This window comes from Lagopus muta, chromosome 9 (genome assembly GCF_023343835.1).
Source record: "Lagopus muta isolate bLagMut1 chromosome 9, bLagMut1 primary, whole genome shotgun sequence".
Taxonomy (NCBI): domain Eukaryota; kingdom Metazoa; phylum Chordata; class Aves; order Galliformes; family Phasianidae; genus Lagopus; species Lagopus muta.
In genome coordinates this window covers 339690-355252 of record NC_064441.1, presented here as the reverse complement: position 1 = coordinate 355252, position 15563 = coordinate 339690, and the positions used below count along the sequence as shown (strand labels likewise).

At 46.9% G+C, this 15563-nt stretch overlaps 2 protein-coding genes across 2 annotated transcripts; one reads left to right on the top strand and one right to left on the bottom strand.

The window, feature by feature from the left end:
• Positions 1-235: 235 nt before the first annotated feature.
• EIF2A (eukaryotic translation initiation factor 2A) lies at positions 236-12674 on the bottom strand. The gene is made up of 14 exons (XM_048955104.1): positions 12547-12674; positions 11936-12005; positions 11425-11499; positions 10544-10662; positions 9576-9675; positions 9166-9248; positions 7511-7584; positions 7228-7372; positions 6266-6382; positions 4195-4766; positions 3710-3826; positions 2774-2902; positions 1634-1699; positions 236-599 (listed from the first exon to the last, which is right to left on the bottom strand). The coding sequence occupies exons 1-14, from the start codon at positions 12572-12574 to the stop codon at positions 534-536; spliced, it is 1761 nt and encodes a 586-aa protein (XP_048811061.1). The 5' UTR covers positions 12575-12674; the 3' UTR covers positions 236-533.
• A 68-nt stretch (positions 12675-12742) lies between these two features.
• SERP1 (stress associated endoplasmic reticulum protein 1) lies at positions 12743-14574 on the top strand. Its single transcript, XM_048955105.1, has 3 exons — positions 12743-12922; positions 13001-13076; positions 13141-14574. Exons 1-3 carry the CDS (start codon positions 12839-12841, stop codon positions 13179-13181), a joined length of 201 nt encoding a protein of 66 aa, XP_048811062.1. The 5' UTR covers positions 12743-12838; the 3' UTR covers positions 13182-14574.
• The last annotated feature ends 989 nt before the right edge of the window (positions 14575-15563 follow it).

The window sequence follows — 15563 nt, the reverse complement described above, 5'->3', positions numbered from 1 at the left end:
TACGCAGCGGGGGGGGGGGGGGGGGGAAGGCCGGCGAGCCGCTCCGCCCTCAGACCGAAGCCGTCTCGCGCAGGACTCGCCGTTTAAGCCCCTCCGCGTCGTGGAAGCGCACGGTCACCGTGAGCCGTGACCAGACGTGACTGCGAGCTGCGCCACGACGTAGCGCCGAGAAGTGAGGAGCGCCGCGTTACTGCTGCCGGCCACTGTACAAATTCTGCCCCGGCACAGAAGAACAGAACCGCTTTTTCTATTAAACGCTCTTTATTTTTATCTACATCCAACGACAAAGAACGCCTCTCTTCAAACACAATACAGCTGTGCGCCGGGCAGGCTCTGCTCCCAGGGCAGAGCGGGGCAGCAGCGCTGCTGGCACAGCAAGCCTCACACAGCGCCTTGGGAAAGCTTCCAAAAGGCCAACGTGCAGCAAATCCATCAATTTCGGCATCTTCAGTCATTGTTGAAACTTCTCACGGTGATCCAGTCAATACGTGTTGCATTTTGGGTGAATCTGTGCTAACAGCACACATGAAGTTTCACAGACCCAGCTCCAGGTCCTCCAATTCCTGGAGCAGAGCACTTTCCTTCTGGATCTTCTCCAGCTAGAACAAGCACAGTGCCAACAGCTGTAGCTCATACAGGAAACCCAAACAGCAGTAGCTGTGAAGGTCCTGCACTCCTTCCCACCCAGCAGCACCCCACACGGCCACAGTTCAGGTGCCCGCTTTGAAAGCTCCACACGAAACAGACACTGCATCACTACCTAACTGCTCTGAAAAGCCTGATACAGATTTTGCATGATTATTTGATAATAGGCAGAACAGCACGGAAAGAGCAATCTTGAAGTCCTGCAGGCCCTGGCAGAGTATGCCCTAATTTAGGCGACTTGGTTATCACAGCAAGTCATGGCACAGGACACCTACTGGTTCTCTTTGTAGCCGAAGCCCAGTTGGGAACCCAAAGCTGAGTTTCTAATGCATTGCACTCCCATCGCATTGTCCAGCACAGCTGTATGGATTAACTTGCAAAGAATGGGAGGAAACATGGCAAACGAGAATTACAATTTACACAGGAGCAAACAGCTTGCCACAAACAGAGCAGTGTGTGCTCTACACACAAAATGTGTGTATTTTCTTTCTGAAGATGCAGGATTTCACTTCACATGTTCTTCCTGTGGACCAACTCCTTTTCCAATTGTTTAAAGGACCAGAAGTCAGATACCACAAGCTCAAGCAAGTCCATGGTTTTTCCAGAGAAGGTCATTGTAAGGCCAAGACAATGAAACACTTGTTTTGCCATTGCATTAGCACTCTTTGTCAGTGTTTGCATTGCATTTTACATAACACACTGAAATTGTGGTTACAGCACGGGTGGCCACATGATGAATGCAGGGTATCACCTCACTGAGGTCAAGGGGGTGGTCAGAAACAGAGGTAGGGATCCAACTAAATGAACAGCAGGTATGCTCTGTGCATTCTTTTGAATGCTTGTCTCCGATTTTGAATTTGAAAGAATGCAACAGGTCAAAATCTTTCAAAATTTAAGCAGTACCATCACAAAGAACTATAGGAAATGCAAAGGCAAAAAAACAAAACAAAACAAGTGAACTAGTGAACTGTTGAAATCTTAACAGTACCTGATTTTTCTCTAGCTGTTTGCCAGCAGCTGCCTGCTCTTTCAGCTGCTCAATTGCCTTTAGTTTCTGTAAAAAAAAAAAAAATATATATATATATATATATATATATACACATATATAAGTAAGCCAAAACCAGAAAAAGAGTCACACATGTTCCTGCACTTGCAATTGCTAGATTTACCAGGAGGCTGATCTGAGTACGGAAGGCACTTTTCCTTTAAGCATCTCCAGATGCTCATTCCAGAATACCCCACTAGTAACTTATTTTTTTTTTCCCCAAGAATAAGACATCTTAAAGAACAGGAATGCTTGTTTCTGAAAAACACCACGCACCATCTGACTGAAGGGCCAAACCCGTTTTCAGAAACAACTCCTCCATCACTATTCCTCTTTACACACATTCTCTTTGGAAGGCCTGAAACATCCATCAGAACATGAAATGCAGGAGGCAGCCAAGAGGAAAAAACCTCTGATGGATTTCACAGGAACAGAGAAGATTCTCTAGCCTGAACAGAGCAACTTCCAATTTGAAATCATTTACATTTGAGAATTTCCAAGACTGGCAGTAAACCTTGCACTCATCCTGCTCAGAAGTTAGGGAAGAAATTCAAAACCATACAGCATAGTTTCCTTCTCAGATTCGAGATTCAAAACCACTTAGAAGTATGCTCTCTTTTTCTCAAGGACAAAACAAAAAAACCCTTAGAGATTAGAGGAGGAAGAGGATCTGTCTTGCTTAGAATCAAAGCAGGTTCCCTTTGGGGCTGGTGAAAGCAGACCAAGAACAGGAACCTCATACAGGTGCTTTTAAAGAATAAACACAGTTAAGCTCTTCCCTCTCACTTGTGAGGATTCTGTTGCACGTGCAACAGTATTTGTAACAGCATACTGGAATGCTCTTCCATGCACTTTTGAGCAGCTTCTTTACTGTCTAGGCTGGCAAGAGCTTTCGGAGACATAGAAAATGATGACTTCTACTATTTTACAAGATGGAAAAGCAAAGAAAGTTGGTGGACAAATTCAGTAAATTACCATCTATGTAAATGCTTCCTACTGAGCTCAAGTCACATGACACTCAGACTAGATCTTACAGACCATCTCTTAGAGAAGTACGTTGTTCTTAAATTAAAGCCCCCTGACCTTTTTTAAATTCTTTATTTTCTTGTCAATTTCAGGATCTCCTGATGTCACGACAGGCACAGCACTTCGTGGTGTATTCTGTGATGCTGAAGACTGTGTGTAGTCCTGACCGCAATCAGTTTTGGCCTCCTGTAAGTTTAAAAACATATATCACACTATCTACAGATTACAACGGACCTGACAAATCTTTTCAATCATCTGAATTAATCTATTTAATATTTCTTCCTTCTCTGATTTGCTAGTGTTCTCCAAAATTTATAATTGACTTGCTGTGATGTTTTGTGCTACATCTTACAGAGGTCATGGCTCTTCTTGGAATGTCATTCACGTTGTTTCCTGTTTAAATTCTACTTCCTGTAGACAACCACCATACATAGCATGGGAAAACATCAGTAAGGGTGATGGGACAAACACAATTTATAGTCTGATGGGTCATTAACTCTGAAGATAAAGAAAGAGCTCTAAAGTGGTGTAAGAAACGTAAAAACCCAACCTTTTATGTTAATTCAGAACTTTGTATAAAAATTGCAGGTGATTTTTATCTGTTTAGCTGAAGAACAGCAAGCAAAGGGGTGAAACAGAGCTCTCTGGTCTGCCCTGGTAACCCACCATAGCCCTGACCTGCAGGGAAAGGCCATTCCCACCTTCCCAGTCTGGACGGAAGCTTGTGCATTGCCAGAAGGTGAAAAGGCACAATTATGCAGTCTTAACGTTTGTTTCAGTTAACGTTTACAGCATGACTAACCACAGCTGTCCTTAGGTCATCCTTTTACATCTGCCTCTGTCCAATTGAAACAGACCACCCACCCCACAAGATTGCTTTCACAAAATCAGCAGATGGCTTTCGGGGCAACTGATATCGTTACTCTGAGACTGACCAGTGTCACTGTGAAGGCTGATTTAACGTTATCCTTGAAATAATAGCTTTTGCTGTACCTGTTTAGCAGCTTTCTTTGCTTCATGTTTCTTTTGGTTTTTCAGAGCTGTTTTAGACAGCGGCTTTTCACTGCTTCCTGACTGCGGTTTCATATTCTGAGGTGGCTCGTCCTCATGCTGCACAGAAAATCACAGGGTAAGAAAAGAAAACCGGGTTGCTGGGTTAGTTTTGTTGTTGTTGCTATTTAGGTAGGTTTTTCTAGGAGGTGAGGGAAGGGTGACTGTTTCGTCTTCTGTTTTTTTCTCCTCCCTCTCCCAAGAAATTTATTTTTCTAGAATAAATTCTTTCAAACAGGGAACAAAGCGTCAGTCAAAGAGGATTATCAAGAAAGCCTCTAGAAAAGCCCCACAGCATTCCTCGCCCAGTTACTCTTCTAACGTCTCTCGTTAAAAATAAAGACGTATTTGAGGCCAAGCTTCCAAAGGTGGGCAACACAACGAACACAGCTAAAAAGCTTAAAGCACACACGAAACAATCTACTTACGAGCTTGGAACTTGTGACAGGTTTGTTTCTCAAGGCCGGAGGTCTATACGCTTGCGCAGGTTTGGGCTCAGCACTCGGCAGTTCACTCGGGACTGCCTGGTATTTCACTGCTTTCACTGGGAACACTCCATCCAAAAAGGGCTGCCAGGAAACCTGCCACATTTCCTCATTTGATGGAACTTCATAGCTGTGTAAAACGGAGCCAGTGTAGTGCCATATCTTATAGCCGTTGCTGACCCGCAGCCGGGGGGCGCACGTGGCTGTTACGATGTGCTCCCCATCAGGGCACCAGGCAAAATAGGTGGAATCGGAGGCTACCGGCTTGGAAATGAGCTTGTAGTTTTTAACGTCCCACACTTCCATCTGTCCCCTGAGATTTCCAAATCCTGCTAGTACCAGGATGTGTCCATGGGGGCTGTAGTAGGCAGCATTGCGAGGACCGGTTCCAAAATCAAACACAGGGTCACATTTCAGATTAAAAACTGTTGCTTTGGCAGGCATAAAACCATACACAGCACAAAACTCGACAGAATTGGGGTTCCAAACAACATCATAAATAGGACCATTTTTTGCTAAAGGAAAAGGAAAACATGCAGCCGTTGTTATGAGATTATATTATTTTCACTTGTACTGAAAAGCTATCAGTGATTCTTATCTTCATACTCTGCTAAAATCCTATAATCTAATTACTGACTGGAAATGAGTTACACTAACAGTAGTGGTGGAAACAAACAACATTACATTCTCATGATTTTTGTTAAGGTTTGCAACAGTAACTGCTACCATTCCAAATTACCTCTGTAGGGTCAGCAGCGGCACTTTAACAGTAAGCACACTTTCTCAAGTAAAAAAAATCCCTTTTATTTTTCCTTGCTACTCAAGTATGTTATCTCAGGCCCTCCTCAAACTGTCCCACTGGAAACCTGCAAAAACAGGAGTTTTATCCCAGCTGGATACTAGTTTCTCTTCTTTGACTTCAAGAAATATTGCACAGCTCAGCTTTTAGAGCTTGAAGAATTGATTTAGGTCACCTTTGCACCATGGCCACGTGCGGTATTTCATAAGATGGATTTTAAAGTGGGAGAGGACAAAAAAAAAAAAAAAAAACCCATGGTTTTACACATATTCATGAAAACACGATTCTATTGGAAGCTATTCTGGAGTTAGAACACCAGGAGATTTACAAACAATGGATTAACAACTGCGATTCATGTAAGGCGTGCAGGGTCCCCATAATCACATTCTGTAATCTGGATACATTTACCTACGTTTCAGGTAAGCACCAAGTGCACCAAAGGTAATCCTTAATTGGAACATTGACTCAGAATACCAAACTGGTTCATTCTCGTTATTCTGAAGCCTCATTATCTTTGGGAACCTCGTTATCTTTCAGCCGTGCAATTGCACTCCCTGTGTGCTTTCCCTTTTGAAAACTTTCTAGGTGACATTATCCCACTGCAACTGCAGAAATGGAAGTCTGAAAGAAAATTAACTCATGACAGTAAGCAGCTGAAGGGGATTAAGGCAGCTTTTCATGGGCTTCAACAGTTAAGGCAAAGGCTGCAGCATGAGCACATACTGTTCAAAAATGAAAAACCCTCTGACAAGGATAGCATGGAAAATACTTCCAAACTGGACCTCAAAAGCAGCTGGATGATGAAAAAATACCACACAGGAGATTAACGAACGTAGTCAGTTCAAATGAAACACTAAAATTAATGGCTTCTTGCTTCTCCCACTGTATCATTTTTACATCACAGAACTACTTCTGTTTTACTAAACAAGATGCAGAACCTCTGTTTTCCAATATACTTTAAAAAGTGCTCTCACTCTTTTGAGTAACAATCGATTGCATGTCTAAAACCCTACCTAAACTATTCAACATTTCAGATTCACAAACATTAAGCTGGCTCCGCTGCCCAGATCTTTCCTCGGCAAACAAAAACAGTTCTGCTCCTGTGCAGCCTCACACCGGAATTACTCGCATACTTTAATCAGTAGAAGCTGGTGAAACAGCAGTTCCCACTGCTGAGAGCTGCAGTGCAATGAGAAACGCCCGAGAGCCACTCACGTAGTTGTACGATGGCACTCTCCCCATTTGTTGCAATGTAGTGCAGAGTTTGCTCTCCGTAGTACGAAGCACCTGTTTTGTCCACGTCAGTGCTGGCTATGACCAGCACAGCAGTGGCTGCAGAACACACACAGTCATCAGTACAACTGCTGAATATTACATTAGCTTTTACACAAGCTACCACGCACAAAGAGAAATTAGTCTGACAGTGGGTTTTACAATTAGTTGCCTGCATGTCAGCACTGTTCTCATTCTCTCCTCAAACTCCTCCTGAACATTAACCCAAACCAAACTAATATCCTTCCCGTCTGAGGAGAGCGTAAGCTGAATCGCTGCTGAATTATGAAGAAATGAATGTGCTTTCATTAAAAGATGTTCAACAGCAGCACCAGTCTTAGGCTTTCCATCTAAGACAGAAACAAGCATTACAATGAAATGCTTCACCAACAGCTTTTGTGTGCCACCTGTCAGGGACAGACGCACGGGGCCACGCGATCCCTTCCCTGATCCCAAACAACACGGGCTGCAGTAAAACAGCCGCACGTGGGGGGGGGGGAGGTGGGGCAGTATTACTCTGCATCAGCTGAGCGCTCACAAACAGCACAGCATGCAGAGGACTGTGCTACGCATCCCAGTCGTGGTAGGTCTGTGTATCCATGGTTTTACAGAGTAAAAATTATATCAACGCATAACCTTATGTTTACAGCTTACATGCATTACTACAGAATGCAAAACTCAATTTGGATTTGCAATTCAATTCCTGAATTTCCTAGAGCATAGAATACTCTGTATGATACAGTAAGGGACAAAAAGATCTTGTGTCAGAAGTCAGCGTGGAAAAGTTCTGAGCACTGCATGGTAATTCAGAACTGCAACCTTAACACTGCATTGGCAGCAATGACTGTCTTCAGTATTTATCTACACATGAAAATTAATGTAAAACTCACAAAGTGATTGAATACCTTTTTTGTTCCATAGCATTGTCACCTTGTCAGCTTTAAAGAAACTCTTATTGGCCAGTGCAGATTGAGGTCCACCAAAATTGGGATACTGATAGAGCCTAACAAACGATGGTGCACCTTTACTGCCTGGAACATACACAGCAACCTAAAACAAAGCAAGGAGATTTTATTGCAGATTAAATTCTTGGTAGCATGAACTCTATTCATACCAGTACACCACACCAAAATAACAGTAATGTTTGAAGAAAACCATGAAAAAATTGGAAACAAACCACAGCAGTACCTTGGTTGGCTGCGCTCCTGGCGATAACACAAAATCATTAACCTTTTGCAAATGAAGCTTATTTGCAATAGTATCTGCAAAAAAAAGAAGTTACAGGTGTGATGACATCAAAGAGCAGCCTGGAATACTCAGCAATACTTTCTCATGAGCCTCTGTCATGGATAACAAAAGTTTGATATAAAGACAAACAACCATTACCTTCCCATTCCATCAAACTGGAGGTCTGGCTAGTTTTATTTACAAAAACAACTCAAACCAAGCCTGGCTTTGAAATCGAGTATTTAGAAGCTCAAACAACAAGAAAGGCTCTGAACCCTAATTGCAGACAGCCTGTGTTTTAAGCAAACAATTCCCTTCATCTTCTCCGTGCTGCCTTCATAGGAGGCAGCATCACATGCAGATAACACACACCATTACAGTCAGGGATTCTCCACTCAACCTCACTGGCTGACTCCTCCTGACAGGAGGCCTTCACAAAGGCTGCTCTGCACTGAACGTTGCTCCTCTACATAACAACTCACAGGAATTACACCTTGCCAACTCCTAAAAAGTGAAGAAGCAACACCAACTCACAACTGATTGTAGCAAGGAAGCTGGGGCTGACCAGCAGGGCTCATGCTACAGAGACGACGCACGCTTCCTTGGCGCAGAGTGAGAAGGGAGCTGAGGGGACGTGGGTGTCCTCAGACACCAGAGGAAAAAAATAAATCGCTGCTTTAATGCGGGATGAGGGGAGAAAGAACAACACTGCTGCTGCCCTGGAGAGGCTAAAGAAGAACGCAGCGTTTGTCAGAATGGCATCGGGGCTATGGGCGTCTTGCGAGGCGCTGGAGGGACATTAATGGCTAGCACCACGTCTACGTCCCACAGAGAGACAGAAATGGGAGTTTGACACTGATTTTGTAACTGAATTACAAAGAAAGAATTGCATAGCTGGAATAATAATTTATTGTACATGGACTGCGCTGGGAAAATAGCATTCTTAACAGTCTGATTTCTGTGCACAACGGCCAGAAGTGAGGATGGGGGGAAGAATTAATGTGCAAGTTCAGCATATGAAATACTCCAGGAGTATGAAAGTAGTTCATTGTGCATGACTACCAGGCTCTGTGGTATTCTTTTCTGTTGAGAAAAAATGGAAAGAATCTTTGCACAGGAATGGTTCTGCTGAATAAACCAGTCGTGGTAAAGAAACAAAGCACTTGTGACTGCTTTCTGAAATCCCTCTCCTCTGGCAAATCACAACAGAAAGCTCAGTGTCGTTACCAACACTGGGACTAATGCTCAAGAAACTCTCACAAGGCTATGCACACACACAGCCACACACACATGCACTTTTTAAACAGAAATTCTGTACTAAGAAAAACAGCCGATTACAGAAGCCCCACAGCTCCTCCTTCTCCTCAGCAGTTTTCCTTCATTCCTGTAAATCAGGCTTTCTTATTTGAAAGTGCATTTGAAGCAGATAAATTAACGAAAAGAAAAACAAACAATAAAGAAAATATACTAAATTAAAATACAGTGATTTTGAATTTCCAGAACTAAAATGGAATACACAAAATTAAAAGCAAGGTAAGAAATGAGAAAAAAGTAAGGGGGAAAAAAAAGAGAGGCCTATATGGAACACAATGGCACTCATAGAAATACTTGCTTACTGAAGTTGTTGTTCTCAAAGAAGTGCACTTCATTGTTCACGTTCCGGGCACAAATACTTTCATCATCTGCCCAGCAGGGACACCTACATTTAAATAACAATAATTAAAAAAAAATGTGAACAGCACTCATCTTCAGCAATCTCAGGTATTTTTCTCCTCCATTTTTAAAGCCAACAAGTTCCAGCACAATACACTTCAGACAGATAAACAACACTGTCTCACCGTCCTTCTCTCTGGTGCAAAAAGAGAGTGGGTTTACACTAAGGAATGAACAACAGGAGCTGAGCAAGAAGTACTGATAAGCACAGTTATTGCTTTCAGCAGACAACATTCTGAAAGCCAACACAACACTAGGACTTGTATTTATTCGCCTGTATCAGATTTTGCAAGCACCTAGAAATGTTACTTACCAGTTCTGCATCTTTTTCTGGATGAAAGACTTCAAACACTTTCCAGTTTTCACATCATGAAGTTGCAGGTTGGGTGCCCCTGCTGTGCCATCTTTGGCAGCTGCAACAAAAACACTGCACTGAAGCCGTGGTCTCCTGGGAATAAACCTGCTTGAATCATGATGTTTCCAACTCGTGACTCTACAAGCAACCAAACTTCTAACAAGAAACGTCCCTCTTCCTGTCATGCTAAGCTCTAGGATGTTAATTGCTTTACCTGATAGTATCTTCCAGTCTTGCAGCCTGCAGAAGGAACTAGCATTCAGAGGTGCAGGGACTCCATCACAAGCCCATTACCACTGGCCGCAGGACATCCGTTTACACACCTCCTAACGTACCTCTGTGAGCCCACAGCCAGCATCTGTCCTGCACCAGTACCAGCCAGCAGCACACCAGGCATCCCACACCACAGCACAGCCCACCCCCTTACCTTACAGCAACCCTTCCACTTACAGACAGCATTCACACCACACACATCAGACATCAGCTTTGATAAATCTGTGGCTTATCTGAATTAGGAACAAACTCCACACAGAGGTAGAGGAGAGAATAGATGTTTATGTTGCCTGTGTCCAGAGGGGGATGTAACTACTCTGAGACAACTCCTCATTTGTCTACACATTACAAACTGCTGGAACAGCATCTTGTCAAAGCGTCCCGTTGGCATTTGCTGGAAACACTCCACCCACGTAACAGAGTGACAGTGCACACACACTGGTTTGTGAGAGTGCTCAACACCAGATGCTTTCAGAGGCTCTTACCCCTCCCCTCCTTTCCTATACATTTCAACAACCAAGTCATTTTCTGAATGTTTTCCACTTTGCTCCTTCAACCAGTGAAAGTGCCACAATGACAAATCAAGTATTGTAATTAAATGACATTAAAATACTCATTTACCCTGTGTACCTTTGTAGCAGGTAAATGCTCACCTGAATAGGCCTGCCACGTTGCCAGAATGTTATTCTTTGGTGAGAATTCAAGACAAACTGCCTTCGGAAGATCAAAGGAACGCAGCAATCCTGCACTGGTGACGTTAACAATATTTACTCTGGAACCAAAAGACAGTATTTCAATGAAACATGCTTAGATGAGATAATTGCCAAGGTAACTTTTCATGTATTTGGTTCTGCTCCAATGATACAAAATTAGACGACCTGTTTTCTCCTCCTGCTTTTACTAAATTTTTGAAGGAACATATTTTAAAACCAGACACCCAAGCAAAACAGAAACTGACAACATGAAAGCTCTGGTCAAAGTGTATCCTGTACTTCAATATGCAACATTTTGACCCTGAGCCAGTGCAAGGTATGCTCCATCCACAGAGATTCCATCCATGCTTCCACAGAACAGGCTAAAGATCTTCTAACTGAATAAAAATGCACGGGATGAACTTCATTAACAGCTCAGGTGTGATATAGCAGATTTTCAAATTTCTTTGTAACACGTTGAAAAACATTCCACCTCCACAGCCAAACTGCAGCCCAGCACTCACTGCATCTCAGAACATACTGTCATGGAGGAAAAAAAATCAACCAGCAGCAAGGTTGTGCTACTTGGACTAATGGCAGAAAACCAAACACTGCTGTGCTGGGAAATAGGACAAAAAATCCACAAAGCAAAACAACTAAAGCAGATCCAGGTTACAGGGGAGTGTGTGCATTATAAATATGAAAAAAACAGCAAGTATTTCATTTACTATTTATAAAATAAAGCCACTGCTTCAACAGCCTTCACATAAACAAGGTAAATATGGCAAAAATTGACCCAGTTTACTTCATATAAATTGACTAGCATCATAAAATGCACCAACCTTTCTCCATTGCACCAGGCAAAGAGGGAACCGTCCTTGCTAAAAGCAACAGCTTTGCAATTTTTTCCAAAGTCCCTAAAGAAATAAGAAATGCACGTTAGTATTCAAATGCGTTGCATAACTTAAAGTATTTTTAGAAATTAAAACACCACAACAATTTTTGTCTCGTAGTCCAGAATCACGCTTCGTAACAGAAAGAGCACAGCTGAGCTGTAGCACCATTGATGGTCCCTTCCAACTGAACTGTTCTATTCTAATTGCTCAGTCATTTTCACATTTGGAGTCAGGCCAAGGCAAAGCTTTCAGAAGCAGCTTTCTGAACAACTGCAGGTATGGAAAAGTTCACTTATTTACACATTTTTCAATTCTGGAGTCTACGTTTACATCTCAGCAAAAAACCTGAAAGCCAGACATCAGCCCAACAGTGGGCCGTGACAGCCCCCGGGTTCCTTCCACCTCTCCATGCCCGGTGACGCCTGCCAGCGGAGCAGACGGCCGTGCAGCACGGTACCTTTGGAACACTGCGCTCTCTGTGAAGCTGGGTGGTCCGTTCACCATGAAGAGCCCTTCGGAGCCCCGCACTGAAAGAGGAAACAAACACGCACCCACTGCAAATTCTCAGAACCGTCCAAAGCCAAACTTTAACCTCATTTACGAACGCTGAAATCTCTCCCCTTTTTCGCGTTTTAGAGTTAACAAAGCGACTAAAGTTCATAAGGAACGTTCCGGCCTCACGCACGCTGACCGCCGCACTGAATCAGGGGCAAACGTGACACGGAGCGCCGTCACCGCAGCCCGTCCGCGCGTTACCGCCGCGCAGCGCGGCCGAGCTCCGCCTGGGCGTTCCGCGGACAGCGGCGACCACTTCGGCGGCCGGAGCACGGCGGAACGCTGCCGCCAGCCCTCGGCCGCCGCCGGGAGAACGACGTGAGCCCGGGCCCGTGGCCGAACGCCCGCCCGGGTCCCGCCGAGCTCCACACCCCGTCCGCCACAGCCGCCTCCGCAGCGGGACGGGAGGACAGGGACGGAGCGGCGGCGTCGCCGGCGGGACTCGACCTCGGCAGGAGGGAGGGCGGAGCCCGGCGCCGTCCTCGGAGCCCCCCCGCCCGGCGCGGCGCCCACCTGCCAGCAGCGGCGCGGGCGGCGCCATCTTGGCGGTGCTTCTACTTCCGGGTGAGTAGCGGCGCGGCCGCCCCTTGGAGCTCCACGTCGCGCGGCGCGAGAGGCACCGCCGGTCACGTGACGCGGAGAGGCCGCTTCCGCCTGCCGCCCCGGAAGCGCTGCCGGCGGGCGGCACGGGTTGGCGGCGGGCGGCGCCCGGCGTGACGGCTTCCGGCGGGCGGCGCCGCGCGGTGCTGACGCGGCGCAGAGAGCGGAGCGGAGCGGTCCCGGCCCGGCCCGGCGCGGCCGCACCATGGTGGCCAAGCAGCGCATCCGCATGGCCAACGAGAAGCACAGCAAGAACATCACGCAGCGCGGGAACGTCGCCAAGACCTCGGTGCGTGGGGCCGGGGCCGGGGCCGGGGGCGGCGCGGGTAGGCGCGGGGCGGCGCGTAACGCGATGCTGTGCCCGCAGAGGACGGCCCCGGAGGAGAAAGCGTCGGTCGGGCCCTGGCTGCTGGCGCTGTTCATCTTCGTGGTCTGCGGATCAGGTGAGCCCCGCGCCCCGCGCCCCGCCCCGCCCCGCGGCCCCGCTGAGCGCCCCCTCTCTTGCAGCCATCTTCCAGATCATCCAGAGCATCCGCATGGGCATGTGAGCCCCCGCCCCGCCGCGCATTCCAGGCCCTTCGCCGCCATTCCGAGCGTCCCAGTCCGTGCCACAGTGCCTTGAGCAGCACCACATGTACACAGCAATAAAGTTATGTTGTTGAGCCCCAATCGTGGACCTGCTTATTCAGCAACGTATCTCCGTGCTCACGTAACATGTCAGACTGTGCAGTGCGGGTTCCCGGGGACTGACGCCCACCGTGAGCACCGCTCCCACATCCGCACGAGCCACCGTGCCGCCAGAAACGGCTCTGTTTGAAACCGCAGCCGGGATTTCAGTGGCAGTCGGAGCACCGACACAGAGCGCGCTGCTGGCGAGCGGCCGGCGCCGTGCAGCTCAGCGCGGTGTGCGGGGCAGAGCTGCAGCGTGCGGCACCGCGTTGGCCCTCGGGCTCGTACTGCATTAGATAACCTCACCCCGTGCTTCCCGTCGTACCCCATACGAATGCCTGTTTGTGTAGAGCTGGGGTGCGTTCCCTGCCCGCGAGCTGGCATGGCCGGGCAGCAGCCCTTCTCAACATTGCCCATTGTGGGGCTGCCACAAACTGTTCGTCCCCGAGGACACACGCTCCCAGGCTGCTCCTGGAATTGGGCTGCAGCGGCGCTGCATGCACGTCTTGGAAACCTCCCACCGAGTTGTGGGCTTTGGTCCTAAAATGCTGTGTGGGGATAGGGATGCCTTGTGCAGGTACCGGGGACCCTGCCCCTCCAACCCGCAGTTTTGCTTCGGTGTGCAGTATCAGCACAGTATAGTATGTCTCGCAATATATATTCTAATTGTATTTAAGGTAAATCCTGCTTTCACCTTGATGTGTCATCCAGCAATGGATCCAGTGCTAAGCTGCCTCCCTCAGGATGATTGCAGTTCCTTATTAGTAGTGCTGAAAAGCAGAAACCAAACCCTCCTTACCTGTATAGAAGAATGTAACTTAAATCACAATGGAAAGTGCTGCTGTTGATCATTCCTTATTGCTGATGGCCTCAGCTCCATGAGGCTCTCCCTACTGTCTGTTGTGGTAAACAAAGCGGTCTGAAATAGGTCTGCTGTTGCATGCCGTTGCTAAAGCAAGATTTCTTTTTTTCAGGTTTCTTAGAAGACATTTAAAATCTGGTTACATTAGTAGTAATAGATACAACTTTCTGTAGGGTTGAATTTCATGTCTTGTAGCTGTGAAGGAGCAGACTTTTTGCTGGTTGTTGTATTTCCATCTGGAATCATTGGAAGTGGTGTAAACTGGTGTGGCCCAGGCCATGCTCCAGAACCAGGCTGTGCAACGCAACGACATTCCTTATTCTTGGAAGCTCATATTTTGTAATCAATGGGGGAGGGGAAGTCTGTATAACCTCTGATTTTAAATAAAGTTCTTCTCAAATGTGAGTTAATTCTGAGGTTGGCAAAGTGTTGTCTTCTGTGTGTTACGTGGGCCACTTCACCCCGAGTGTTGTGGGGGGACCCTGGGTGTTGGTGAAGGGATCTCTGGGGGCTGCCTTCAGTGCTGGGGGTGCCCATTTCTGCCCAGCATTGCTTGGACGCTGCAGTTGGGTCAGAACAGTGGGATGTCAGAATGGGCCGTGCTGACCTCTGACCTCCATGGGCCCAGTTCTGCTGAAGGCCATCCTTGTAGAAGACTCACTTGGGTACAAATACAGAATACATCAGCAGTTCTGCAGCTTTGCTCGTGCAGGTCAGCATGCTCTCATACCCGCGGTATTGCTGGGTTTGGAAAAACAGGGCCATGTTAAGTCATGCATAAAAGACATGCAGTTGCTGCTTTGTTGCAATTGCAGCACAAGCAGCAATCCTTGTCCGAGAGAAACAGTGCCAACGGTGCCTCTGGCAGTAATGGCAGTTCGGTATTTTGCCCCTTGAGAAGGGCTGTTGGATTTATATGGAAGTGTGCTGGGGGCGCTCTGTGCTAAAAGTGACAGCACCGAGAATAGGGCTGGTCTATGCTAAGGGTGGGAAAGCTCTGTAGCCAACGGTTCCTTCAGCGATCAGCTGTGAGGTCGCTTTGCAGTGATGTGGTATTAAATACCGGGCAAATGCAGCTGAAGAGAGCAGGAGGAGCTGCGCTGCGAGGACAGCTCCGTGACGCCCTGCAGCCAACAGCCCGAGCAATGCCTGCTGCACAGCTGCATCCCGGTGGCTGCTGCAGCGCACGGGGCGGCCTCTGATGGGGCCCGAGGTTGGAGCCTTGTCATCTTTAGGAACATTCGGTGCTGGCAGCTTCTGAACTGAGTACAGAAGCCGATACTGTTACTGCGCGCAGCGAACGACCTCACAACAAATTTGTACTGCAGTGAGAAAGCGACCGATTCCAGCGGCACTAAAATCTCGAACGGGGGACGACGTACGTGGGAACACCCGGCAG